The sequence below is a fragment of the Astyanax mexicanus genome, chromosome 16 (genome assembly GCF_023375975.1).
Source record: "Astyanax mexicanus isolate ESR-SI-001 chromosome 16, AstMex3_surface, whole genome shotgun sequence".
Taxonomy (NCBI): Eukaryota; Metazoa; Chordata; class Actinopteri; order Characiformes; family Acestrorhamphidae; genus Astyanax; species Astyanax mexicanus.
Genome location: NC_064423.1, coordinates 23,727,603 through 23,754,660, shown reverse-complemented (window position 1 = coordinate 23,754,660; position 27,058 = coordinate 23,727,603). Strand labels below are relative to the sequence as shown.

The following is a 27,058-nucleotide window of genomic DNA, read 5'->3' as shown; positions in this document are numbered from 1 at the left end:
ACTGACCCCTATTATATTTAACTAAATCATTCAGAATACAGACTATAGGCTGTAAATATTGCATTGTTGTTCAGTCTTATTATTGAGATTTATTAGTCTGGTTTTTAGTCTGTATTGTAGTAATCAAAGTAGCTAAGCACACAAAGTTAACTAGAAATGCTCTACAATTGGCCGTTAAAATGTTATATATATATAAAATGATAGTTCTGGTTGAGTCTCCTACCTGACTGTATGATAAAATATCCTCTTAAACCATTGCCAATGTTTTAATAGCCATAACAACTTTAGGAAGGTTTGATATAAAAAAAAAAGAATTGAGGGGAAAAAAAAACAGGTTAGCTAAATGCTGGTGTACCATGTTAAGTGTAAGACAATTTTCTTTTCATATATTTTACCTTTTTGGTGCACCTTAATATTAGTGGAAAAATAAATATTGATATTTAATGGCTAAATTTGTAAGTGATTCCAGAAATATTTTTCACTTTTTTTCACTTTTTTTTCCAGGGGTTTTGTAGGTGCTGCAAGTAATGATAAGACTTTTCTTTTTTTTTACAATTTCATTTATTTAACTCTTTTCAAGGTATACAAGATTCGAAGCCAGACATTGAAAAAAAAACGTATAATTCTGTTATTAAAAATGGCACATTTATTGCTACATTACTGTTATATACAGGACAGGTTCTCAATACCTACTTTATATATATATACTTATAAAAACAAAGACCAAAATAAAAGAGACCAAAAATACACACGCACACATGCGCACACACACACAAGGAGGCACTCTGAAGACACAACAGCAGTTTTGTTCATGTCCCTACTGAAAGTATAAGAAGCCAGTCTATGTATAGTTGTTTTTCTTTCTTTTTTTTGCTGCAAATAGATACAAACTGAATACATAAATGTTAATGCTGATAGATCTGAAACACTGCCCATGAAATAGCACATCTTGCTCTCTCTATTGAGCTGAAATGTATTTTTTTTCTGCCATGCCTGTCGACGTTTTCAGAGCTTTGAAAGGGTTTTATGGAATACAATGGTCTCTGCCTTTAACAAACTAAATCATTAAATCTCCCAATAATGCAGCTTCAAAGCCAGACTGAAGCACTTCCCCTGCAAAATACTTTCTCTCTTTTTCTATCATCAGTTGTAATGCATTTCACATGTGGGACCAGATCAGTAAACAGTGCGTTAAAAGCATTGAATGGGTTTCATGGAAGATGCAGTGACTGTCTTTTCTGAGCTGATGCTGGCTGCAAGTGTTGTGGGACAGAGCAAGGTTGCTGAATCAATTTAAAAAAAGGATAACCTTATTACTTATTTAAAAATCTGAACCAAAATCCTATTCCAGAGGCTGCAACAGTCTGTGTTGACCACCGGACAAAGTCCAACAGGCAGACTTTTCTAAGACATGTTTAAGAAGGGGCCCCATTATTTGGCTGGTGATGAAGAATACTGCTAACAGTCTAGTGTTTAAACTCCTTGTGGAGAAGCCTTCTCCCATATTTTGATGTGCTTTCTAGACCATAAGGACTTTGAGACAGAAACCAACATATCATCAGAATCAATGTCAGAGATAAACAAACAGCAAAAAAAGGGACAAGACAACGAAAAATAGGTTACACAGAGTAGACAAAAATATGAGTCCATAGATGACTTACAAAACACACAAAAAAGGCCTAATCATAAATGTACAACTTTATGGAAAGGCTGATTCCTTTTTCTTAAAAATGAAATGTCAGTTGAGAAACTTCATATGCGTGCCTTTACTATAACAAATTCGGGACAATATATATATTAAAAAAAAAAAACTTCAGGCACTGATAAGGCACCACTCTCAGCATGAGTCTCGAGAGTGAAAAGGCCACATTGAAAAATGTTCCAAAATTCAATTATATGTATTTTCCAGTAACTGATATGCATTACAACAATCTCTTTTTGAAAACAAATATTGGTACTTGATGGTACATCAAGTGTCCATTATGGACACTAAATAGCTGTGGACATGTCACTGTCAGCATAGCTACTAGGAATTAACACTATTTTTAACTTACATACACACCAAACCACCCATGTTATCACACAAAATAACTGCTTTTCCCAGAAATGGATAGATATATATATATATATTGTAACATGAAACTAAATTAATGTGAACTGAACTGGCAGTAATTTAGTGTATAGCAAATAAGGATATAATCTATATTTGAACGTACATTCAAAACCAGTTGCATAATGTGTTCCTTAGTCAAAACTGAAACAAAGTTGGGCGATATTTGCTTTATAACTGCTGTATAACTATGTCATTCCATAAGAACATTTCAATATGAAGGGAACTGTAATTACAAACAGTGGCATACTGTGTTACTGACCTTCCCTAATGAAAGGAAAGAATTTCAACTATCAATAAACATAGAAAAATCACAAAAGCTTTAACATAACAGGCCTCCAAGCATTCTCAAATATCAGAATCAATGCGCTCCTTTATGTCCTTTGTGACAGGAGAACTAAATGAAGCCTAAACACAGCAAAATACTGAGTAAACGTTACATGTACAAACATTGTCCACGTGTTGAGGTGGTGGAGCATAGTTGAATAGAATGGACCTGAATTGAACATTATGCAAACAATCTGGGGCCGTTACGAAAATGTACTTCTCCCCTCACTCCATCATACTTGTCCCTGCTCTCACTTGCACAATATATTTTCTGCACTTCAAGCTAATAGTGGTCATTTTTATTCTTTTTTTTAAAAATCTACAATGTATATACTAACCAAAAATATATATATATATATTTATATCTATATATATTCTTACGTTTGCTCAAGTTGAAATAATATCCTTTGCGTGTGCAAGGTGGACATATGTACGAGGCTTCAGTCTTTTGGCAACAATCAGTGAGAGTGGGTCACTGTGTGTAAAAGATACCCCTCTTCAAAGGAAATGCCCTCAACTGAACTGTTCATCCTGGTGGTACGATGTTTTGGAAGGACAAAAGAATGAGAGGCAGAGCTGTTGGGTTTTCTACTCTGCCAATCTGAGATTATCTTCATCTATATGGGCAGACAGGCCAAGCATGTCTCACACTGCTGACAGGAGGCGGAGAGGAAAAGGCCAAGACGCCTGGCAGCTTTACTGTGGGTTTAAACAGGAGCAGGGAAAAGAGGAAACAAGAAGGAATGCTGAGGTCGACACACTGCAAGCGGGTATCAGAGCGCAGGGCAGCAACCTAGGGGAATTTATTTCATAGAAACGTACCAAATACTTGCAAGTGAGTAGACAAGACACCTTCGGAGTGATTCTGTGAGCTGCGTGTTGGCTCTGGCTGGCAGGACAGGGGCCAGCGATACGGCAAGAGCTGAGTAAAAGTCTCGTGATGCTTAAAAAATTCTGAAGAGCATTTAAAGACTGAAAAATCTCAGCCTGGATGGAAAGTATTTGTTTTGCAATAGTCTGATGAGTTGAGCTGGTCTGTGAGCTTTCTTCCCAACATAGAAACAGGGTAATGTGGGATATGCAGTCACCAGAAGCACCACAGGTTCTCTCCCATGTCCCATGGGTTTGGTTTCACAACACATGTAAGACTGTACCTTTAAGGAGGGAATGCCAAGCTACATAAAACATTGCTCATATACACGCAACTTCCAAACAGATTTGTTCCACACATTTAAGCAATCTGCTTCAGTGTCTCTTATAAAATGTAACAATTAGGCACAAATCCTTGATTAAATTCAGACATTTGTTTTCATCCTCTCACTCTCAGCAGTGGGGTGGGAAATGTCCATAGCAGATGCAACATAACTATCCCTGTGTTCCATCTTTTCGTGGAATCAGAAAAATACAAAAAAAAGAAGAAGAAAAAAACCCACAGAGAGAGTTCTTCACATTTACGCTGGTAATTATGGTCAGGAGTGCGGTAAAATGGGCTGTGTCAGTTTTGGCAGTACTCTTGCGATTCAGGATGTGTGAAGATACACCTCATACATTTCATTCATTTACTTTCCATGTCAACATACGCACATGTGCGTGCACACACTCTGAAGAGGATGAAGGAAGAGATAAAAGGCCACTTCTTCCATGAGCCAAGAAAACTGTGCTGGATCTACAAGAGAAAAGTTATAAATCAAAAATAGAATAAAATGAATAAAAACTAACAAAAAAAAAAAAAAAATCACATATTATTTTGTATTTTACAGAATCAAACACACTTGTAATAATGTCGGTTCTAACAACATTATACCCAGCAGTGTATCTACTAACCAGTATGAACCTCTGTAGACCTACCCTCATATATGACTGACAGGATTGTGCCCATCTCCTCCCAATGCAGGGTGGGCTCCCGACAGCTGCATCTGAGAGTCGCCCACCACACCAGACACCTTTTCTTCCTCCCGTCGCTTCAGACACGCTGCCTTCGGATTTAGATTGCGCTCTAAAGAAAAACAGAAACAAGAAATCAGATCATGGAAAGCCTGTAAAGTGTACTGTAAAAAAAATCAAGTAATACTGTCAAAACTAGCTTTTACAAACGTATGCTTTGGCCTTGCAGGCAAAAATGGGTTGCCAGTACTGACCCCGCACTTGCTGCTCCAGGTTGAGGATGACGTTGACAGCCTGGTGTAGGATCAGCAGCTTGGTCTGTGGTTTGTCCGTGCTCAGGTGCAGCTGACACATTCGGCCAAGTTCTTTGAAGGCCTCGTTGATGTCACGCACGCGCAGTCGCTCTCGCGCATTATTGGCCACCCTTCTCTCCTTCTCTCGCTCTACTTTCACCTCAGCTGGCAGGTCTTCATCGTCTTCATCTTGACTAGAAAAGGGAAAAGTAAGCCATTGTTTAAAATTCAATGTTTTACCTTATAAGCTGTAGCTTAAAAAAAAAATTTAAAAAATAAAATAAAAAAATCAGCAAGTAAAAACGTGTTGCATGGGTGCATCAGACAATCATGTAAAATTACACTACTATTCAAAAGTTTGGAATCACTTCTCATAAAAATTATTGCTGTATAGTTTTCCTCAACTATTTAGAAACACTTAAAATTTTTACATTTAAAAAAATTGTTAAACCTACAATTGTTTACATTATTTTTAAATAATGTAATACATTAACTCGTAACAAACTGGTGTACATGTTTTTTTCATAAACACTAATTCCAAACTCTCAAAAGGCAGTGCAAATACATTATTGACAGGTAATAATTCTTTACCAATGTGATTTGAATTTGTAATGAGAAATTGCAAGTGGGTGCATTTTAAACCATTGTACATCACAAAAGCAAATGTTTAAGTAATGCTCCATCACTGGGAACAGTCATTTAAAAAACTGTTTGAAATGACATTTTTAAACGTTATATCGGTTTCTTAAAACACAGTAGTGTGTGCACTGCCTGTTCCTGAGGCTTCCCAGCAGTGCATTCTAAGGTGGGAGACTTACTCTTCTCCCTGGTCTGAAACACTTGAAAGAGTCTGGAGGGAAAACGCCTCCTTTCTGAAAACAATGTGAGAGTTGGGGAGGGGGGAAAAAGACCATGAGTGGAGGCAGCACGCCTAGGACCCATCTAATATGAGTTGGGCCCTTCGTGGAAGCGCAAACACATAACACATCACACATATATGCTTTCTGGAGGTTTGATTTTGACCTTTTCGTGTCTATTTAAAAAGCATTTGGTAGATATTCATTAATTTTCTGGTAGACATTCAATTCATTTTTTAAACAGAATACAGTACCAGGCAAACATTTTTATATTGTAAATTTAATACAGACATTCAAGCTATACAGCACCACATGTGGAATTAGACAATTGTTAACTGTGCAATTCCATATGTGTCTTTTAATTCTCTTTATGTTTTGAAAGTGTAGAAAATGAATTAGGTCCAGAATAAAGAAAACACTGTATGAGAGGGTGTGTCCTGGTACTGTACTTAAAAATGCAAAGCCATCAGCAGTTGATGAAATACCTGGGCTTGTTGCGAGACCCTTTGGTGTCCTTCTTGTCATCTTCAGACTTATCTGCCACTGAGGAGTTCTCATCGTCTTCTTTGTCTTCCCTCTTGATGTCAGCACTGTTTGAGGCTAAGCCTCCTGGCAAACCTGAAGTCAGAAACCCAACGTCAAAGGACAAACAGAGCAGGACAAAAAAGTTCTGTACAAATATAAAATAATAAAAGCTCCTTGTTTTGTCAGATCAGGCTGCTACTTACTGCTGAAACCCTCTGGTGCTCCTGCAGGCTGTGGGGTGCCTGAGGCATGGGATGTCTGTAATAGGCTGGTGCTAGGAGGAAGGCATGCAGGGTCATTGTGGTGGCTTGCAGCCTAAGAGACATGGAGGAAAAGAAAACATGTTTAAAGATGTACATGGACATATTAATGCAACAAACATCCTTTTTAAAATAACATTTAAAAAGCAAACTCTCACAAACATCTGCGCATTATCATTACATCAAATCAAGAATTTCTGATACCTCTTTAAATAAATGGTCTCAATTACTAACTAATAAGTTGTGATCCTATTTGTTCCCTGTACCATCACTAGTTTTTTTATGAATTTAACAGTAAAAAAAATACATTCAAATCTGGTGTTAAATGACGTTCAGATTAGCACGACTCAAAGTGAACACTCACCATGGAAGGATGTCTGTTACCCAGAGCTAGTCCAGCACTAGAAAAGCTCTGAGAGAGGCCTCCCAGAGCTCCGTTATGAACGGACGAGGACACGGCACCCAATAGGCTGTGCACTTCCGAGTGGGCCCCACCAACCGCATGACTGCGCAGCACATGGATTGCCTCCTCCAGGCGGTCATCCATTTTGTTCTGCTGTTGTACGTAGAAAGAAATAAAGCAGATGTTAAAGACAATGGCGTACACACTAATTATTTTAATTCACAAGAATTTACAAGGAAATGCTATTATAGAAGAGCAAAAAAAACAAACATATACTAACAAGTGCATGTAGTCCACCTTCATAGCTAGGTGAAAGAGCTGTCTGGCCTGCAGGTCTTGGCCACTGTGTAGCACCTGCACAACAGAAGACAACAGTAAGCTGAGCATGAAACCTGTAACAAGCAGTTAGCAGTGTCTAATCTGGGACAGCAGAGGGCACTCCAGAGCTTTGGCAAAAAGTAACCATTCATTTACAGTCTGTGCATGTGAACACAAGCATCAAAGTGCTGCTCTAGTATCAGGCTATGCTCCTCTACTCCATTATCTGTGTCTACTAAAAAGCAAGACTAATATAGGTGTGGCACGCTCAGGAATACTGTGACCCGGCTCTATGACCAACATAGCGCTGACAGTGCATGCACATTGGACATGGGTAGAGAGAAATGGTGCGCATGACCCACCTGCAATGCCCTGGGGGGAACCAACTGGAGTGGAAGGCGTGGAGGGGAAATTGTTGCTGTTGTGGTCTGATGGGTAGATCTGTAATAAATAAACATATGGTGAGTGTCCCAAATGATTTTCATTATGGTAAATAGGGCTAGAGAATATGATCAATTGGACATTGTTTCTTAATTTTTACAACAATATAAAAAAGTCACAGAGAAAAATTCCAATAATGCACAAAATGAATGTTTGTACCAACTTTGTACTATATACATAATGTTAAATGTGTGAACAAAAAATACGTCATTACTACAACATTATCCATCACAATACATTTTAAAACTTATTTTCTAGCATATCCCAGAACCCATTGCCCAATCACAAAACCATACTTTTGTATGTTCCCACTATGTCTGGACAATATCAATGTGTCTTTAAAACGTTTGTGATGTGTAATTATTTCCTTATCAATATCAACTAAAATTTAATTGAACAATATAATCTAGTAAAATATCAAAGCAGTCTGGATGTAGTATAGAAGCTTTTTCAACTTACCGAAGCCAAAGCTTTTCCAATCTCATCCCCCGAGCTGCCTGTGGCTGAGCTTCTACTGGCTGTGAGAGAACACAAACATCTTACTACTTGCTATTTTATTACAAACAGAACGTACACATGTTAACCACGTACATTCAAGCTGTTAAAAGGAAGGCAAAAAGAAAATGCTATTTAAAGCCAGAATAAGGATGTTTTTATAGTAGAAAAAATATGTAAATATGTATGGTCAACACATAACCTGTTTACCGTCGCAATATAAACATAACCACATCAATAAAACAGGTGCATCATGGAAAAATGGATTAAACCAAAAACAACTAAAGCTATGCACTTTTTTTCTACCAAAGTTCTTAAAAGACAATCAAAAATTGTGATTTTAAAGCTACACCATATATGATGAAACCCAGCAAGTGAAATGATTTAAAGTCGCACCCATAATGCTGTCTGTTCCATTAATGGAGGACGTGTGGTTGTAAGATCCGGAGCCTGAGTGGAACCCGTTGACGTCAGCTCCGTGTAGAGGGTAGTTTTGCGGGGACAGAGGCAGCGGCTGGCGCTTCTACAAAAACATCACCACATCGAGTTCGTTAGCGAGGTGTAATCATCAAAGTGAGCGAGGCAGCAAAGGGTTAAATAGATTTCTGCAGCAGAGAGAGAGAGAGACTTACCATCCTGTCCTGTGGATTGATGGCAGTGAAGGAGCCAGGCTGGCTGATGTGGGGCGAGTTACCCAGCATGGCTGAGTAGCCTGACTGGCCCAGAGGTCCAGAGGGTGCCCAGGGATCAGATGATGGGTGCAGACCCTCTGTGTTAACAGAAAGTTAGAAAGATCTTTACATTTTTGTTCTTAAATAAAACAAAAAAAAATACACTGAAATAAAATTCTGCATGAGAATGAACTAAACACGTTAGAATTATAAAAAAAAAAAAAAGAATTAGCTCCTACCTTGCATGTAGAACGAGCCAGGGTACACAGGACCCGTTTTGGAGCCTGGATAACCCACGCCGTCCCGGGGATACTCATCACCAGACGTGGAGGCATAGACCTGGCCCAAAATAAAAGCACACATTAAAGCAGCGCACTGCATCTGCACTTCGGAGCAACAGACAATAAGACCTAAACAGTAGTATCTGCACAGCTGTGCATGCTTCAGCTACTCAGCACTTATGAGAACAAAACAAAGTACCGAAAGAGTTTGTCAAGGACTTCCAGATTTATTTTGTTTTATTTATTTATTTATTTATTGTGCTAATGACGTGTGCGAGTGTTTCCGCAGTGCCCCCTCAGCTAAAGTGGCAGGGACTGGGAACAGAGCATGCTGGGAAAGAAGCCACAGCCGTGTTGTGGCACAGTCTGTGCATCCTCTCTCTCTCTCCCACGAGCCAAGTGCGAGAGAGGGTGGGCGCGCACAAAAGGGCACCATCTCTCAGAGCTCATCCAAATCAAGCACCCTCAGTGTCTGCTGCGCTACAGGATCAAGCGAAGCATTTTCCGCATCTATGGAACCCATTTCATCCTGAAATATGACCTTTTATTCCAGAATCAGAACCATTCCCTTCACCTAATGATTTCTTGGTGAAGGGAAATGCAGCTTATAGGTAACAGTGTCCAATAAATAAATAAATAAAGAACAATGTAAGGTTTGCAATGGGTGTTCCATACAATTACACATGTACACAAATTACAAAAATGTTATATTTAAAATCATTAACAAAAACGTTTTTGTTTTTTTTTATTCTTTTTGTCGTATGGCATTCTTGATATATTGTGAATGAGAAATTAGAAATTTCAGAATGAACCACACGCACACACACTGTGTTAACATTACAGACAAAATGGAGACAAGGTTTTTTTGCTTAACAGGGATAATATAAGTAAATTAAAACAGGGTAACATCCTCCTGCAAAAGCAGAAGCTGCCAAAAACACTGTTCAACTTTAAACTTAAACTTCATGTTTTTTGTCTTTTTTCTTCATTACAGTTTTTTTTGGGTGGGGGGCTGCTGAATCATATTATTGCTAAACAAAAGTAACCACATACCACCACACACACGAACCAGTCATGCTCTGCCATGAGCGACCACCTCACTTGCCATGTATGACTGTGTATGAAACTGCACACGTGTACGCCTGTACCGGGGGGTCGTTTGAAGCCCAGCGGAGAATTGACAAATCCAGCAAACTGATATTTCTCTTTTTCCTGTAATTTGATTTAACAGGGAGAAGTGGGAAGGGAATGGAGAGATGCACTTCTAATTACAGAGCCATCTGCCTGCTCCTGGAGCCAGTCCAACTCCACAGGCAGCTGGGCTGAAGAGAGGAGAGGGTGGAGGGAGAGAGGGAGGGAGAAAGGGAGGGAGGGGAGGAGGAAAAGAGGAGCAAAGGGAAGGGGGAGGTGGTGAGAAGCAGTGAGGGGAGAGGTCTTGCTGAAGGAGGGGAAAAAGTGGAGAAAAATAGACTGCCTTGATCACGTGGAAGCCAGAGAGAGAGAGAGAAAAAAAAAAAGGTTGCAAAGAGAAAAATGAGACGCTTCCTTTGCTCCCCCAAAAAAACCTCAAAAAGACAGATTGTTCTCCAATCTTGTTAGCGTTGTTTTTTTTTGGTTGTTTGTTTGCGTAAAAAAAAAAAAAAATCTCACAAGGACGGGAAGGAAATCATCACGTGTAAGTGACAAAGGAAAAACTAACCTACGGAACACAAAGGAACTCAAAAACATCACCATCCAGCTCTGAAAAAAGAACAAAATATCTGGAACTCCTCTGCAACTTCCAGCACAGTTTCTAAAATGGTTTCATGAAAGCCTACTATATATCTACTAATTACACATTCTTTAAAATGCTTTAATGCCTTTAAAACAACTTTTATATATTCCACTTATCCAGCTCACTTAGAAATGTATTTCCATATGTACATCACAAAAGCACACTAGCCATAAAAAACATTTTAGAAAAGTCCCAATGTCCAGCACTAATCTACTGCAGCAAGAGTCTACTAGTTAAAGCCTCAGAAGACTCAATGCAGGCATTAGGGTATTAGAGCACGGGTGGGATGGGGGATGGTTTGAGCTACAGGAAGTTACCTAGCAGACCCAGCCCAAGCAGAGCAGGGGCTCCAAGAGAGAAGGGGAGGGGAGCTCAGGATCATCAACAGCTATTAATCTGAGCTCAGACAGGTTAGTGAGGGAGGGGGTGGAAAAAAGAAAGAAAGAAAAGAAAGAATGAAGAAAAATGGGGGCGCAGAAGGTGGACTTGTTACTAGTAGCTGGACCGAGAAAGAGAGAGAGAGAGAGAGCGAGAGAAAGAACGAAAAAAAGAAAGAAGCTGTCGCGTGGCCAGCCGTAGGTCAATACAAAGATGGTGTATAAGGAGGGGGAGGGGTGTGTGTGTGTGTGTGTGTCTGCAGGGCACGTGGTGAGCTCTTTTGGCTTTAGACAACACAACACTTCCACTAAACAACAAGGCCAAAAGTATACATTACAAAATCTCATCAAAGCTTTATCCAAACTCAATACACTTCATCAGGCCTTTACTGGAGCCACAGAACATCAAGAGAATCTCTCGCCAAGTATCTTTTGATTAGTTTAACCATCAATCACAGCTTCCTGTTTAAGCGACTTCACTTCATGTTGCCTACAACAAGCAGGCCTGACTGCTGAAAGTGCATTTCTGTAGGAGTGAGAAAAAGACCTGCGATGACTTTGTTTAAATATGTTGCTTCACAACAGGGGTATTTTCCTCGTGCCTGCCAAGAGGCATTTATTTACCAATTTTGGCCAACACATAAATCAAAACGGATGAAAATTTGGAAATCTTACAAGGCCTTGGAGTAGAAAATTGCTGGATCCACTCTTTCAGAACATGAGCGTTCTCTGATTAGGCTACACATGTGAAAGGCTTCCTCAGCTTCAGGGAATAGCCATTACATACACCTGTTCACAGATTCACCTATTTTATTAAATCAAGACCAAAACAGAAGAGCTGCTGTCATACTAAAAACACACAGCACTTCACTGCAGACCCGAGGTTTTGTAAAACAGTATAAGAGCAAGACTCCTGTCACAAAACTACTGATGCTGAACGTGCTCAGTGAGCGGCGGCGGGAGGGTTGGACAGAGGTGACCCACAGGGTTATACTTACAGAAGACGGTAGTCCTGGAGGCTTCCGAATCTTTTTTGGCTGAGTGTCTGGAACAGGAAAAGGTCACAAATGTGTCTGCTGGAGCTTTACACGCCTGACAAAATGCTCATCAACATTTTAAGCATGATTTTTTCCAATATACTTTCTATTTAAACAAACAAAACTTCGCTTTAACAATGAATAATAAAACTTTATTTATTATTAGAATGTTCTGCAACATTAAATTGCCTCTATTGCTACAATGGTCTAAAATTGTCAAAATATGTTTTTTATTATTTAAAACATTTTTAAATGTATATTTGCTGAATGAAATATAATTAAACAAGTTATATTCAAATGACAAACCAAAAAATATATATATAGCTCACATGACCACCTGCTTTTTTTAAATTTACTGTACATATTTGAAATTCAAGCATTTTTACACAGAAGTTTCTCCTACCAATGCTTCCATCTGGAGGGCGTCTGCGGGGGTTACTGCCGTATGAGGGGTAAAACTGAGAGCCAGACTTCAGGCCTGAGGGAGACATGGCATCTGCACTGGTCATCACTATGTCTGAAGGCAGGAACCCGGGCTACATGGACAGAACAGAGAAATTTTGACACTAATCAACCATAGAAAAACAGTTACAACCAGTCTGATCAGGTAAGAGGGGACGGGAAAAAAAAAACTTACCTGTGAACTAAATGTGGAGTAAGGCCCTCTTTCATTCTTACCTGTAAGGTAACATATTTAATTATATTTATGTATATTTTGCAATAAAACTCTGCAGTCATTAAACTAAAAGTGAAAATGACCATACAAATAGCACATCACTGTCATTTTGGAGCAATTGTGTTGGTTAATTTATCTTAAAATTTGGACGGAATATAAAAAAAAAGCTAAACATTCAGAGATACAAAGTGGTAACATACAATTTTACTAACAAATTAAATTCAATCCAATTAAATACTTAAACATTAGTCAAAGTAATCTCAAACTTGATCTCTCCTTAAACCCACTTACAATAAAAGTCAACATGCAGGTGCTTAACCAACTTCTCATAGACCTTCTTATAAGTGAGTTGAGTCAAAGCATTATTTGTTCTTTTCCTAAATACCAGGAAACGTGCCAGAATTACTGTCAGTGTTAATCCACCGCAGAATACAGATGCAGCGATTAGTCTGAAAATGCTGGAGCATTTCTTTATAGTGGGTTTGGCAGTGGTGTTAAATGGAGTGAACAAAAAACGGCTTCAGTGCTAAACATGTCCAGTTTTGCAGTGATGTCAGTGACTATAACCTGCTACTCATATAGAAATGATTCATTACGTTATGATTCATTATGTTGTGATGACAAGTTCTGAGGCAAAAAAAAAAAAAAAAACAACATAGAATGAAAAATAAAATAAATGAGAAATGAGAAATAGCAGAGATGGAGGTTTGTGTGTGAGCCCATCCCCCTAAAGCTGGAGCTAGTGCTCAGCTACAAAGAACCACTGTTGGTCTAAACCCAAGGGAGAGTTTCTGCCTCAGTGGCCTTAGCATCACCGGAACAGACAAACACACAGACACGCACACACACACACACAACTCAGGAAGTAAAACTCACCGCCAATCCCTGAGCTAAGGAATGGGGAAGATAGCCCATCATGCTCGCTGTAGTGTGAGCCCTCAACATAACTCTGGAAAAGCAAAACAAAACAAAACAAAACACAAAGCGATATCATATCACACCTGCTCCCCATTATACCCTATTTAGAATCAGATTCAGACTGTAGCTTTATTGGCCAATTATGCTAGTACATAGAAGGATATGAGATGCACAGCATCTCTCAATACACAAAGGCAAAAGCTTTTTGCATATTATGACTACTTGTAAAGAAAAAAAAGAAAATAAATGGGTTTTTATAAGTGTCTCTGAACTAAAGCCCTGTCTCTGGCTCATACACATACCCGTTCCTGGTTGAATGAAGGGCTGCCCTGCTCTCCAGCAGCCCAAGGACTGGAACTGCTGCGCTCGTCCAAGCCTTTAACACACAGAACACCAGGAGAGTTAGCGACAGACGGTATAGAAAAGCTGAGAGATTCAGAAGGGCAGGAAAAAAAACATAAAAACATAAACTACTAAGTCCCTTCAGTGTTTATTCACACAGGCTTCTTCTGACATTTGGTTTGCGGAGCTCCAATTACAGGAGCCATAGCCTCAAACACCGAAGCAATGGATCTCATCCCAAGGCATCACACCACACTAATAATCCATGTCATTCAGCAAGCCTCAACATCCGTGACCATGAAGAGACCACTCGTTCACTAGAATCTCATTAGGATGAAGAAATTATGGAAAAGGGGAAAACGAAAAACAACAGATCAAAGAATTGCTGTAATAGCATTAAGCTGGGCTTGGCAATGATGCTGAACAGGGGGAACAGAAAAAGGGTTCAGCGATTAATATGGACAAGCTATGCCATGCTTTTAGTCACTAAAACCTGCTTCACATATAGACGACTGGTAAACAGGTCTATATGCCAGAGTTTCCAAAAGCACCATAAGAGAATTTAAAAAAAGGTATACAGAGCAGAAATTTCCTTTAAGCCTTTCCTTTCTCTCCCTGTCTTATGCCTTAATGCTCGCAAAGCTCTCCAGAGACACACAGCTTAATTGCATGCTGATTTGCATAATTGTGCATATTAATGCAGTTGCTTTATGAATATTCATATTCTCCTTTTGATTTTTTTTGAAGGTCTAATTAAAAATGTGTGAGGGAAGAGGGGGTCTCGGCAAGTGCGGCGGCTGAAGGCTGAGCATGAGTGATGAAGCTAACAAAGCAGTGCAAATAGCGACATCCACGCTGACAGCCGTGATCTATGGAGCCTACGCAGGCAGCATGGCAAATGAAGCGGGCACCGACCGGCCTTGTGAAAGAATCCGACACATAAAATCATTTTAGGTGGGAACATGAGGGAAAGGAAAGTCAGATACAGAGCTAGAATAAAACGGCAGGGATGTCATAAGTAGGCTGAGCATCACAGGGGTTTGAATTTAGGCTTTAACTGGCAGGAATAGCAGGTCTTTGGCGGCTCTACAGGAGTTTAAGGGTGCTGGTCTATCAAGAACCTCTGAAGATACCATTTGTTTATAATACAGGATTATAGTACAGATTTACAGTATGGATAGCCTGATAGTATTGTGATTATTAGAGACATGATGGCATGATAACACTCAATCTTATCTGATACAGATTCTGCAGCCTTATGTATCTGACTAGACTGATAGCAGTCAGATACCATCTTTTTCCCTGTCTTAATCTAAGCTGATAATAATACATTTGTCTGAATGCACTTTGCTTAACATGGCCATCTAAGTTTCTAGAAATACTCTATGAAGAATCTAATGCAGCCTAAATTACAGGCAGGGATGTAGGCTTGGGTTCTAGAATTAATAATTCTAGGATTTTTTAAGGATAATATATTTGATTATATTATTCTTATAATATATATTATATTCGATCCAGGCATTTTGGTCAATACAAAACAAACCAATTTGGTCAGCACACCACTAGAAATAATAATGTTTGTTTTACATAGTAAGAAAAAATGTATCATTGAAAAAGTCTGGCCTGCTATTTTTGATCAAAATTATTTATCATTCTTGGACTGGTTAGAGCACAGAGTTAAAAACATGCTTTGAGAGCTCATTAGCATACTGCAGACTTCTGCAATACCACAACACTGTGATAACTCCTTACAATGCAAATTACTACCAATTATAGCTGTCTCCCAACACCAACATTAAGTCTAAAAAATTTTAAATCAAAAGCTCAAACCGCAAGATTGTGACAGCAAGGCCACTGTTATTCTGGTCAGCACCAAAGCCAAAAATGACTTGTGGTAATACTGGCAGTGAAAGATAAAAACTCAGCAGTTTAGTCCCTATCTGAGTGTTTATCACACTTTTTATAGAGACAAGCTAAACTTTAGCCAACAGTCATGTTCAAAAATGAATGCTCTGCACCACATGCATTTCTAACCGTCCATTCAGTTTCAGTCAGTGGTTACCATGCCTCGCATGGCTAAACATGTAAATGATAAACGTTCACATCCGTTCTGGTAAGCTTAAGTATATCTGTTTGTGATATTTGCAGGAAAGACTATGAGAACTGTGGCTTTAAAACCAGTGTTAGCATTTATTCGAAAAACAAAATCGTATACCTAAGCAATCAGAACACCTGAATTCCTATTTAGACGGACACAAAAATGTTCAAGAATTGCCAGAAGCATCCTCTAACAACAGTTGATGTGCAAAGATCCATATATGGGTTCAGTTAATAATCTAATTTTATTGTAGTTACTACAATTACAGCAATAGTTACAGTAGTTACAGAACAATGAGTCTGAAATTTACAGTTTTAAGGTATGCAAGTGGTTGACAGGGTGCTAGGGTGTGAGAAAGAGGGAAATGGGCTCTGTACTTTCCTCAGCAGCTGACAGGACAGGCAGCTGTAGAGGTGAGCAAGAGGACGCCTGGCCAAGCTCCCTCAGGGTGAGGCTTTCCCGCAAAGGCGACTTGCCACCAAAACACTACAGAGGGGGAGCAGGGCTTTAATGCAATTAGCACCCTTCCAAGCACTTTTGTTCTGAAGAGCAGATGCAAACAAGAAGGCCACTGCTTTTTAAAATATGCTTTTTTTTATTATTCCTGCAGACCAGAGCACACTGACCCAACGTTTTCCAAAAACGATGGGTTGGCGTGCTTCTAGGATCTGTGACTTCTAGGAGACACACAATGTTCTACCCCTTTTATATGATTTCATATTGTTAAACCAGGTTCATTCAGTATTACAGTGCCATTGCTGGTCAGTCACTTCAGTAAAAGAAACTTCAAAATCATCTCCACTGAAAGAAGGTCATGTAATTTTGGAGATGTCACATTCTGTTCTGCAGAGCTCAGTCACAGTGTCTGTGGTCAACAAATGCCCAAGGCTACTAAATCTCAAGAATAAAAAAAAGGCTGATCAAGAATCACAAGTGCCATCTTCTTTTTTAGACCATCACAGCTACAAAAACATTTGTGTGTTTTTTTTTTTTGACTGAGCCACTTATAAGACATTTAACAAGGTAGACCCTGGCACCTACTTATTATCTCTTACTAACCATAAAGATATTCATGAGCCTGGGTCACCTTGGAACCAACAGGTAGCTACCACAAGATCTCAAACTGAGAGATTAGCTTGTCACTGTTAAAGAACTGCCGTTTAAGTATGCCCCAAACTGAGAAATTTGCCACTGATCTTAACAGAATGTCCTTTCCCATCTTCACACTGAGCTTCTGGAGAGTTCCAGAGATGGTAGGGGGCATGGAGGAGGCTTTGTTTCGGAGCAGAGACGTTTCCTGTGAGTCGGTGGGGGGAGAAAGTGTTCTGTTGTTGAGGGGTGGGGCAATCGTTTGGAGACTGTAAGTCCTTCATTTAACCCTTTGTTCTCAGATTGGTCTGATTCAGGGAAATGTTTGGTGTGTCGATGGAGAGAAAAGCACACAGGCCAGAAAAAAGTCTGATAGAAATGCAAGGACACCTCAAGCTTTTAACACATCCCTAAGATTGCAGAGCCATGTGATGTGGTGCCAGACTAGGCAATGACAAGGGTAAACACAAAGAGTGGAAAGTAAAGGAGGTTAAACAAACAAAAAAGACAATAGGCTCAAAGAAGGGTCCTTAACTTGACCTTTCAACCTGAAATTACTTTAGGGGCCAACAAGCCTCTTCATCAATATAGGTAAGATTAACACACTGAAGCTGTGGCCAGTTTAGTACTGAATTGTATTATTATATTATGAAAAAAGGGCAACAGAAATAAAAAAGAAAACAAAATATATATACTGTTTTGGCAGAGGAACCTGACAATCTTACCTGAGCCACTGAATTGACTGCTGGCAAGCGTGGTTGGCCGGTTCTTTCCATTGGCTACAGGGGGCGCAAACATCTACAGCAAAGTAAGAACACAGAAGCAAATGTTATATAGCCTGCAGCACCGACTCAGCTCAGTCCAGATATCAGATCAACAGGTACACCCAAACACAGACTTCCACATATACATACATATCTTTATTTAATTTATTCATTATTTTTTGTATTTGTCTCAATTATGCCATTACATCTGTTCTACAATCATGAGCCAAGTGTGCATCTCACACAAAGTAACAGCTTAACTACAGGTAAGATTGCATTGATTAAATACACAGAACCACTTTGACATGATGTTCATAATGTACATTTCCACTTGTAGAGCTAGTCATATACTTACCAATGTATTATACTTTCAATACATCATGTTTCACTGCTAAAAAAGAACTGCATCCTATTATTATGGCTTTAGCTGTTATCATGCTTGCCACAGTTAGTTAAAAATATTTTTCTTTATTTACTTTACAATTTTCTAATTCCCTAACAAGTTTAAACTTTCTTCTCTTTTAAACTGTTCTCATGCAAAGAATACAGTAACACCTGTTGGGCAATAAGACTTAAAGACTATGGTTAATTGACTATTTTAACAAAATTATTATTTAATGAACTACTATTGCAATGGGCAACAATCACAGCTTTATTCTTTGGTGCAAGCTGCTTGAGTTGCTCAGTGTGAGTTTTCCATGTTATTTTTACATTATAGACTTAACAGAGCAGAAGTACGTGAGTAAACATGTAGTTTAAAGGTTCTTTTTTAAAAGAATATTACATTTATATGAGGCTTTGAATCTTTCCATTTAGCTGCCCAGCATTGGTGACAATACAATCAGTTATTCAGTGCAACAATAAATTGATAAACCTGCAAATATACAAGTAGTAGAAAGATTTTTTTTGAGCACTCATGACCATACACACACCAAAACATCAGATGCAAAGTTCTTCAGATATAGACAACACTCAAGTGATTTGAAATTCATAAATACTTAAATACATGTTAAGTATAGTGTTATTAAGAAAAACAGTAATGTTACAATTAAAGAAATGCTGGCATGTGTCCCAGTTGAATAGCCAAAGGGATTCTTGCAGGGGACGACAAGTACTAATGTGCCTTGCTCTGATGACTAAACATAACAGACATCTTTTTTGCACCTGTTTTTTATGTTAAAATCTACCAGTCTTTTCTTTTTGCCACCCGAAAGCAAAACAAAGCTAATTTGATCATAAAGAAGCTGGACAAAGCTGAGTCCACATTTTCTTCCAGGCTTACTCAATTATGCCACCCCAGCAATATGCAAGTTATAAGTCCAAGTTGTGGGTTTGGGTCAGGTCTGCAATTTTTTTTTTTTACCTCTGTTGATCTCTATGGTTTACTTTTTTTTAAATAAAAAGTAGGAAATTTAAGTTAATTATAAATTATTGATCTAACCAGCCAGGCTTTACTAATTTGAGCTTGTTTTGAATACAGCGGAAAAAAACTCCACATTTTTGCATCTGAAAACTGCAGTAAACCTGATGACAGAGCTGAGTCCCTAATATATGTAGCCTGCAAATCTCTTGAGGTTAGGCCTGTCTAAGCAGTTTCACTGGAATGAAAAATGTGGAATGACTGCAGTCTCACTGTTCTTGCTACACAATGTTTTCCTTATTAGGATTCAAAGGCTTGCACCTCCTGACACTACAAAAAAAGTTTTTTTCCCCCATAATAACCTTTCTTCCAACCATCTTATTGTAATGAATGGGTTTTAAAGCACAGTTCAAACGGCAGGATGAAATAAAACTGCTGCTTGACCATGAAGCTAGATGTGAGCATTACAATCATTCCACATTGCATCCACTGAGGTGAGTTTCCATGTCAGATTCCTTGCCACGGTCTTGTCATGACGCATAAATGTCTCACATAGCTGGGGGCAAAATTGACAACCAATGTTTGCATGTACTGAAATGTCTTTGTGTACATGCCTGGATCTACCAAAAACCAAAGAATCAAGACTGTGATCTCACGATTCAAAGAAAATAAAGAAAAGATCAGACCATCAAATAATTCAGAAGCAACTCATGGAGGAACATGCACTAATATTACTTCAATTCCAAAAAACTGGATCAGATGCAGACCCAAATTTCAACAACTGATAACATGCTTCTCAACTAAAAGCAAAGACACAATCAGGAAACAGCTAATGAACTTCTCTAGTGTGCCCTCAACCAAACTCCAAACTCCCTAAACCCCCTGATACCCCCCTCCACCCGCCGCCCAACCCACCATGTCCCACCTCCTGGCCCAACCCCCCACACACATTTACTCTTTTTCTTACCGCACTAAAATCCAAGAGGTCGCTGAGTTCCTTATCTGTTTCGACCGCCATTGTGTGGTCCTGCTGCTCGTTCATGCCCCACTGTCTTTAATGAGCCCTGCAAGAGAAAGTTTTAACTGACGTGAATAAAACTAAACTCCTGAAAATAAGTAAACTAAGTGTCTTCAGAAGAAGTTAGTTGTGTAACGCTACACTCAAAAGCAGAGACATCGAGATGGCAACTCAGTGATCAACTGGCAAATCAGTTTCAATCTGGCAATAACGTTTTGGTTTATGGTTTACTTCTTCTGCACTGACCCAAAGTCACCCCTACGACATTATACACTGATCAGTTAGGTTGTCCTAAAACATGCCAATTTCTAAAAATATTATTGTCCTTTAATCCAAATAAGATGTACTACAACACAGAAAATCATCTAGACACGCCTTCACGATATGAACATCATTTCATAATATCCAAATATGTATAACACATATGCACTATACCACGAAACAAGAGGCCAGACACAGCTTATACGAACATGAGTACATTTTCTAACCTGCACCCCAGCTGTAGTGTTGGCCTGCTCTGGTATTTCCCCAACTGTAAAGTTATGTTATGCCTTTAACACTCTTTAGACAACAGCAGAAATCAGGCCTAGTTCAACTTTTCAAGTATCCTACAGCAGAGTGGTGAAACAGACCTCCACACAGCAAAGAACTGGCACTTAAAATACATGGCAGAAAGAGATATTTCTTCTGCCAGTTTTATGCTCTTCCCAGTGAAAAGTCTTCATCAAGCCCACTTACTTTTACAGGTCAAGGGCCTTGGCTTTGTAAAGTGGCATCTTTCAACCAATGATAACAATGCTGTAGAAAGATTGAAACCCTTTTGGTTGGGAGCTGTCTGTAGAAGAGCTATTTCTCTGATAAGGCTGCTGAGAAGTTGTAATATAGGAGAATAGTTCACTACAAAAATCTTACAAATCTTACACCCTCACCCAACACTGTTGAATAAGACATGGTTGAGGATGGCTTTATTACTTTACCAACTTGTCAGCTTTATTGGAGCTACAGCTCTGGAAAAAAATAAGAGACCACTTAAAAACGATGAGTTACTTTGATTTTACAAAAATGAAAATCTATGAAATATAATCAAGAGGCAAATGGATGATCACAAACCATCAAACCAAGCTGAACTGCTTGAATTTTTGCACCATGAGGGGAATAAAGTTATACAAAATCAGTGTGTAAGACTGGTGGAGGAGATTAAAAAGCAGGGTTATTCCACCAAATATTGATTTCTGAATTCTATACTAAAACTTCATGAATATGAACTTGTTTTCTGTGCATTACTTAAGGTCTGAAAGATCTGCATCTTTTTTTAAATTTGAGACATTTTTTCATTCTCTGCCAATAAATGCTCTAGATGACAATATTTTTATTTGGAATTTGGGAGGAATGTTGTCCGTAGTTTATAGAAAGAAAGAATTATGTTTATTTTACTCAAACACATACCTATAAATAGCAAAATCAGAGAAACTTTTTCAGAAACTGAAGTGGTCTCTCAATTTTTTTCAGAGCTGTATAAGTCATGTAACATTTTTTTGGGGTGACACAGGTTTCTATTACATTAGACTTGTATCTCCAAAACTAAACTAACTGTATTTAGTTTTGTGCTTAGAAGAAGTGAATTTTAAGTAGATCTGATTTCTCTGCGAATCAATTTTTAAGTAAAGAAATGTTTAATAATAACATATAAAAAAAAATAAAAAAGTTTAATAATCATATAGTGCATTCGCTACTTCTTTAACCAACAGATCACAGAATTGATACTTCATAGGATGGACAACAATAATAATAATAATAATAATAATAATAATAATAATAATAATAATAATAATAAAAAGGCAAGTTTTAAATGAAAAAGGTGTAAAAAGAAAAGGAATATTAAAAAACAACAAGGGATTTAGCTAAACTAACCCAGCTAGTTATACTTTAGAATCATGGTGAGGGAAACTGTTGATTCACAGAAGCGCAACCAAAATTAACCACCTGACCAAAACACGAATAAAAAATTGAAAATGCAAACTAGGCATTAAAAACAAACATTTTCTTAGTGTGGCGATATTTCTTAACTAATGCCATTTCCCTTCTTCGTGTATAGGCAGGGCGAGCTGCCCAGACTCAAACAATGTAAATATTTATCCCGGTTGTAAACTCATTCTACTCCGTTAGCTACCAATTCCAATAGCCAAAAAGAGAAGACACAAACCTTTATTTCTAACCACAAAATGAAGAATACAGCCAACAACGTGAGTTTAACAATATTTTTAAAATCACTAAGTTTTCAGCATTTTTAGCTAACGTTATAGTAACTAGATAACTAACTAAAAAGCTGAGGTTAGCTTAGCACTGCTCTTTATGAACTTCATCTGCTGAGTCGCCAACTAGTTAACGTAACGTTAGCTTACTTAACTAATAACATTAGGTAGCTCGCAAGCTCGACAAAAAAAGACATAGCTAACGTTATTTAACTAATTAGTTGAATAAAATATATATTTCTTTTCAATAGGAGAAATGATTTGATGGAGTTGAGGGAGCAGACAGTGGGGGTTGGGGGCGAAGCAAGAGGAATTTCCTGCCAAAAATGTGAGACTTGCTCATTAGTCATTTAACGACTGCTGGAAAAAAAAGAAGAGTGGCTGTGAGTTCAGTCCTGAACTGTGCTAAACACAAACTCAACTGCAGAACTTTTTTTTTGAAGGAGTTTACCCAAATTAACACTGAAGATGCTCACAAATTACGTGCCAATGACAGCCCCTGGACTGGTAGGTCAGGGTACCAGTCAAACAAAGTTAACCCCTAAATCCTTATATTGATAAAAGGGACAAAAGAGGCATTGGAGTTGAGATAGAATTGATTAGAGGCCACTTCAGCCCTCCACACAAAACCCCGGCATCCCCTCCTGCTCCTCCTCCTCCCCTTTCCATAGGAAAACTTACTCAAGGGGAAATTGGAAGTTTAACACACAACAATAATAAGTGACTCCGCAGCCCCAGCAGCTACAAATGGAGGTTTAAGTAAATAAGAGTTCACTGCACACAACCCAAGTGGAGCAAAGTACCAAACTAAAGCCTGGCGTGCTCACCTTTCTTTATCAGATGTTTGACATCCAGCGGCAATAAGGCAAAGGCTGACTCTTCGCGGGAGAAAAAAAAACAACAAACTTGAAGAGAATTTGAAGCTCAGCGCATTGAAAAGCCTCGTATCACCGCGAAACGGCTCCTAACCCCGCTTTAAACATCCTTCGGTAGAAAATCCACGCTTTAAAAAACACAAAAGCGAACGGTCGGTATCCAAACAGTCTCTCTCCCCGGCGACTCTCTTCTTTTTTTGTTGCTACAATTGAGATGAATTCATTCTTCTAGTAGACATCTTAACCACCTCCATCCACATTGTCAGCAGCAACAACGTATTCCTCCGCGCGGAAAAGAGGGGCCTCAGACGCCAGCGGTGTCCAGTTTCAAATGATCATAAAAAGGAGACCTACACTTCTGTCGCCACCTTTTAAACACGCGAAACAAATACAGCAACGCGAGTGGCGCTTTAAAACGCGCAATGCAGGAGTCCACAGCGAACAGTGAATCGTAAAATAGAATCGCGGTTCTGGACTACATGCGTCGGCGGACGTAGACAGTAGGAGAATAAGTCGCAACGCGTACAGGAGCAGCATGAGATGGGGAGATAAACCCGCAGAGGAGTGGCCAATAGGAGAGTGGCACAATGTGATGAACGGTAATATCAGCCAATGGCCAACTAGAAAATGGTCTAGTGCCCGCCCTTGTTTGTGACGCTGGGTCTGAGCGAGGCTTGTGACATCATTTTACTGCTCTGGTTAGCGTCGCCGCCCGCACTGGACATTTGGGCATTGATTTTTATATAGTTTAAAAACGAGGTAGCTAAGCTAGAGGTGTGTCTTTTGACATGTTTGTTAACAAAAAAAAACAGGAATATGTTTTTGCCTTTTATCATTTATGTAGCTAAACGTTTAGTTAAATGTTATTTAAAAAGATTGTGTATATTGTGTCTGAGTGCACCCTGTTGAGACTACATTTTTATGGCCCAATATAATAATTAATATAGATTTACAGTAGTGGTGAACTGTACGAAGGCTTCTGTAGGGCTATGTGTAAAAATGTTTTTTTTGTTTGTTTGTTTTTTTAGAAAAGTTCAGATATTATTAGTGGGTTTCTTGTTTGTAGCTTTTTTGTTGCTCCTGAATGCCCAATTCAAGCCAAATTGTGACCGTGACCAGAGAACTTGGGTGATCTCTCTCTCTCTCCCTGTGGCAGATTCATAGAACTGGACTGGGGGGATCATAACAGCGCAGAGTGGGGGAGGGGTGGGCAGCCTGAGGGCCAGAGAAAGCAAACCAGGGTGGATGGAGAGACACGCGTAGGTACTACAGTTTAGGTAGTGCCCATAATCAGGTCACACTCAGGAGGATAGTGATAAAACTTACTCAGTTAAAATAATGCAAAGAGGTTTGAAGAGGGGCCAGGCCATGTAGCTAGAGCTTTATAGGTCAGAGGGTCAGATTTAACTGTATTCAGAACAAAACACAACAGGTGATCTGTTTCATATATATATTAGAGACCACTTAAAAATTTGTTTCTTTGATTTTACCAAATTGGAAACCTCTGGAATATAAACAATAGAAAGATGGATGTTCACAAGCCATTAAATCAAGCTGAACTACTTGAAATATTGCATAAAAACTGTGATTAAAAACCAGGGTAATTCCACCAAAAATTGATTTCTGATGTCTTAAAACATTATGAATATGAACTTGTTTTCTTTGTATTATTTAAGGTCTGAAAGCTCTGCATATTTTTTTATTTCAGCCATTTCTAATTTTCTGAAAATAAATGCTCTCAAAGATAATATTTTATTTGTGATAAATGTTGTCCGTCGTTCATAGAATAAAACAACAATGTTAATTTTACTCAAACATATACCTATAAATAGCAAAATCAGAGAAACTAAAGTGGTCTCTTCTTGAGAAGTGATGCAATGGAAGCAGAAAAAAAAGTAAAGCATTAGATTCTGAGTCACTAAAGGCTAAATCTAGCTGGTGATTTTATTATTAACATTATAGCTCATTGCAATATTTATAATGTGAACTCTAATGCGACATTCTCTCTTACTTATGACAGCGGTAACACATTTTGATATATTTTAAAACATTACCCTTCAGGTTGTGAGGATTGTATAGTATATAATTATTAGATCTGTCTCATACAAATAAACACAATAAACAATATCACGACTATGAAATATTATTGAGGTAACGATATTGTACGATAAGTCAATAATTAATTTGGTAATTATCGTAACAGGCCTAATAACTAGTCTACATGACAATATTAATGGCCAGAAATTACCTACTACAATAAACATAATAATATTTTTAATACCTCCTGAAAATTTGTCACTTTGAAGAAACATGGTTTTGTTCCTTGCTTCTGAAAACAACGACATGAGTTCAGGGGAAAAATATGTGCAGATAGCAACCGCAGGGAGAATTAAAACTGGTAAATAATAACAGGAATCTCCCTCTGGGAAAGAGAGCCTGGGCAAATCGAAATAATTAACCCCGAGGGTGTTGTATGGTGTGCAGAGGAACTGCAAGGGTAAAAAGAATACAGCTCGTTTACACATACCTTTACAGTTCCAGTTAAATCAAGAAACTGTGCAGTTCATCACGTAACATATAATGGTATCACACTTTCATTTTTCCTGAAATAGAAAAAGGGTGATAATTGTAGCGTAGTGGTCTTGAGAGCGCAGTGGGGTTTTGGGGAAGAACAGCTCGGTTGTCAGTGTTCACTACAGGCCTTGTAAACGCTCCAAGTAGTTTGTAGTAACAGCTGGGCCTGACATGGAGAGCATGCACGAGGGCAACGGGATGGAAGGAGGGAGGGTGGGTCACAATGGACAAAAAGAAAAGAGAGAAAACAGAGGACAGAAAATGTGCACTTGAGCACACTAAAGTTTAGAATAAACTGAGACAATGCAAGTGTACATTATACAGTAATTTTGTATTGTTGTAAAATCAGTGAATTAAAACAGAATTAAAGCAGAAATACAGCTCATTTTGAGAACCTAAAATAAGGCTCTGGTAGTGGGCCAGGGTCAATTTTGGAAGCTTTCCCTAGGCATAGTAGGATTCATTATCTGCGAGAGTGACTCCGTTGAGCCCTTCTTTCTTCCTTCCAGTCATCTTCCACCCTCTGTCTGTAATTAACACCAGATGTAGAAGTAAAATTAGCATATGTTTTATACATTTGTGCTAATCATTCAGACATTTGTGTGTGCAAACATCTAAAATATTTATCCATGTGAAAAATTGGTCAGGGTATGATATGTGAAAGCTACATTATGTGTCCAAATGTTTGTGGACACCCTTCTATTGAATAATGTGCACCAATTTGGGACAAATCCTTACAACAATTTTTCAAAATGTAGTAGAAAGCCTTGTCTGGCAAATACTGGCAATTACTCAAACAAAAGCAGGAGAACCCATTTTAATGCCCTTTAATTTATAAGAAACAATGAGTAAGCATATGTCCCAATACTTTTGTTCATGCAGTGTAATTAATGCAGCATAAAACACTGTGAAGGAATTAACATGGAATTATCATTTAATTAGTGCATGAAAGAAAAAGTCATGCTGTGGCTCAGTTGACTGTAAATGCTGTTTTTTGTTTATATATGTTATTTTATGCCATAAATGAGCAAGTTGGGTT

The 27,058-nt window shown here is 38.5% G+C and overlaps 1 protein-coding gene across 3 annotated transcripts; it reads right to left on the bottom strand.

Annotated features, from left to right (window-relative positions):
* Positions 1-346: 346 nt before the first annotated feature.
* On the bottom strand, positions 347-23,935 carry tcf3b (transcription factor 3b). 3 transcript variants are annotated; one of them, XM_049465538.1, is made up of 21 exons: positions 23,398-23,934; positions 20,268-20,364; positions 17,902-17,974; positions 13,950-14,023; positions 13,606-13,678; positions 12,691-12,731; positions 12,457-12,589; positions 12,015-12,061; positions 8,824-8,923; positions 8,546-8,682; positions 8,310-8,436; positions 7,878-7,936; positions 7,340-7,418; positions 6,940-7,013; positions 6,621-6,812; positions 6,200-6,311; positions 5,957-6,089; positions 5,433-5,486; positions 4,576-4,808; positions 4,286-4,433; positions 347-4,103 (listed from the first exon to the last, which is right to left on the bottom strand). In XM_049465538.1, the coding sequence occupies exons 2-20, from the start codon at positions 20,340-20,342 to the stop codon at positions 4,288-4,290; spliced, it is 1,962 nt and encodes a 653-aa protein (XP_049321495.1). In that variant the 5' UTR covers positions 20,343-20,364; positions 23,398-23,934; the 3' UTR covers positions 347-4,103; positions 4,286-4,287. The 3 variants fall into 3 exon arrangements, with proteins under 3 accessions (XP_049321495.1, XP_049321496.1, XP_049321497.1); XM_049465539.1 differs by lacking the exon at positions 5,433-5,486 and having other exon boundaries at positions 23,398-23,935; XM_049465540.1 differs by lacking the exon at positions 20,268-20,364.
* Between the last annotated feature and the right edge of the window lie 3,123 nt (positions 23,936-27,058).

Excerpts from the sequence above, each read along its gene's own strand:
- tcf3b (XM_049465538.1), bottom strand. The coding sequence starts at position 20,342 with ATGAACGAGCAGCAGGACCACACAATGGCGGTCGAAACAGATAAGGAA. Across the intron at positions 8,683-8,823 it reads TGGCTCGTTCTACATGCAAG|AGGGTCTGCACCCATCATCT; the intron begins GTAGGAGCTAAT and ends CTGTTAACACAG. Across the intron at positions 7,937-8,309 it reads TGGAACAGACAGCATTATGG|CCAGTAGAAGCTCAGCCACA; the intron begins GTGCGACTTTAA and ends GTTCTCTCACAG.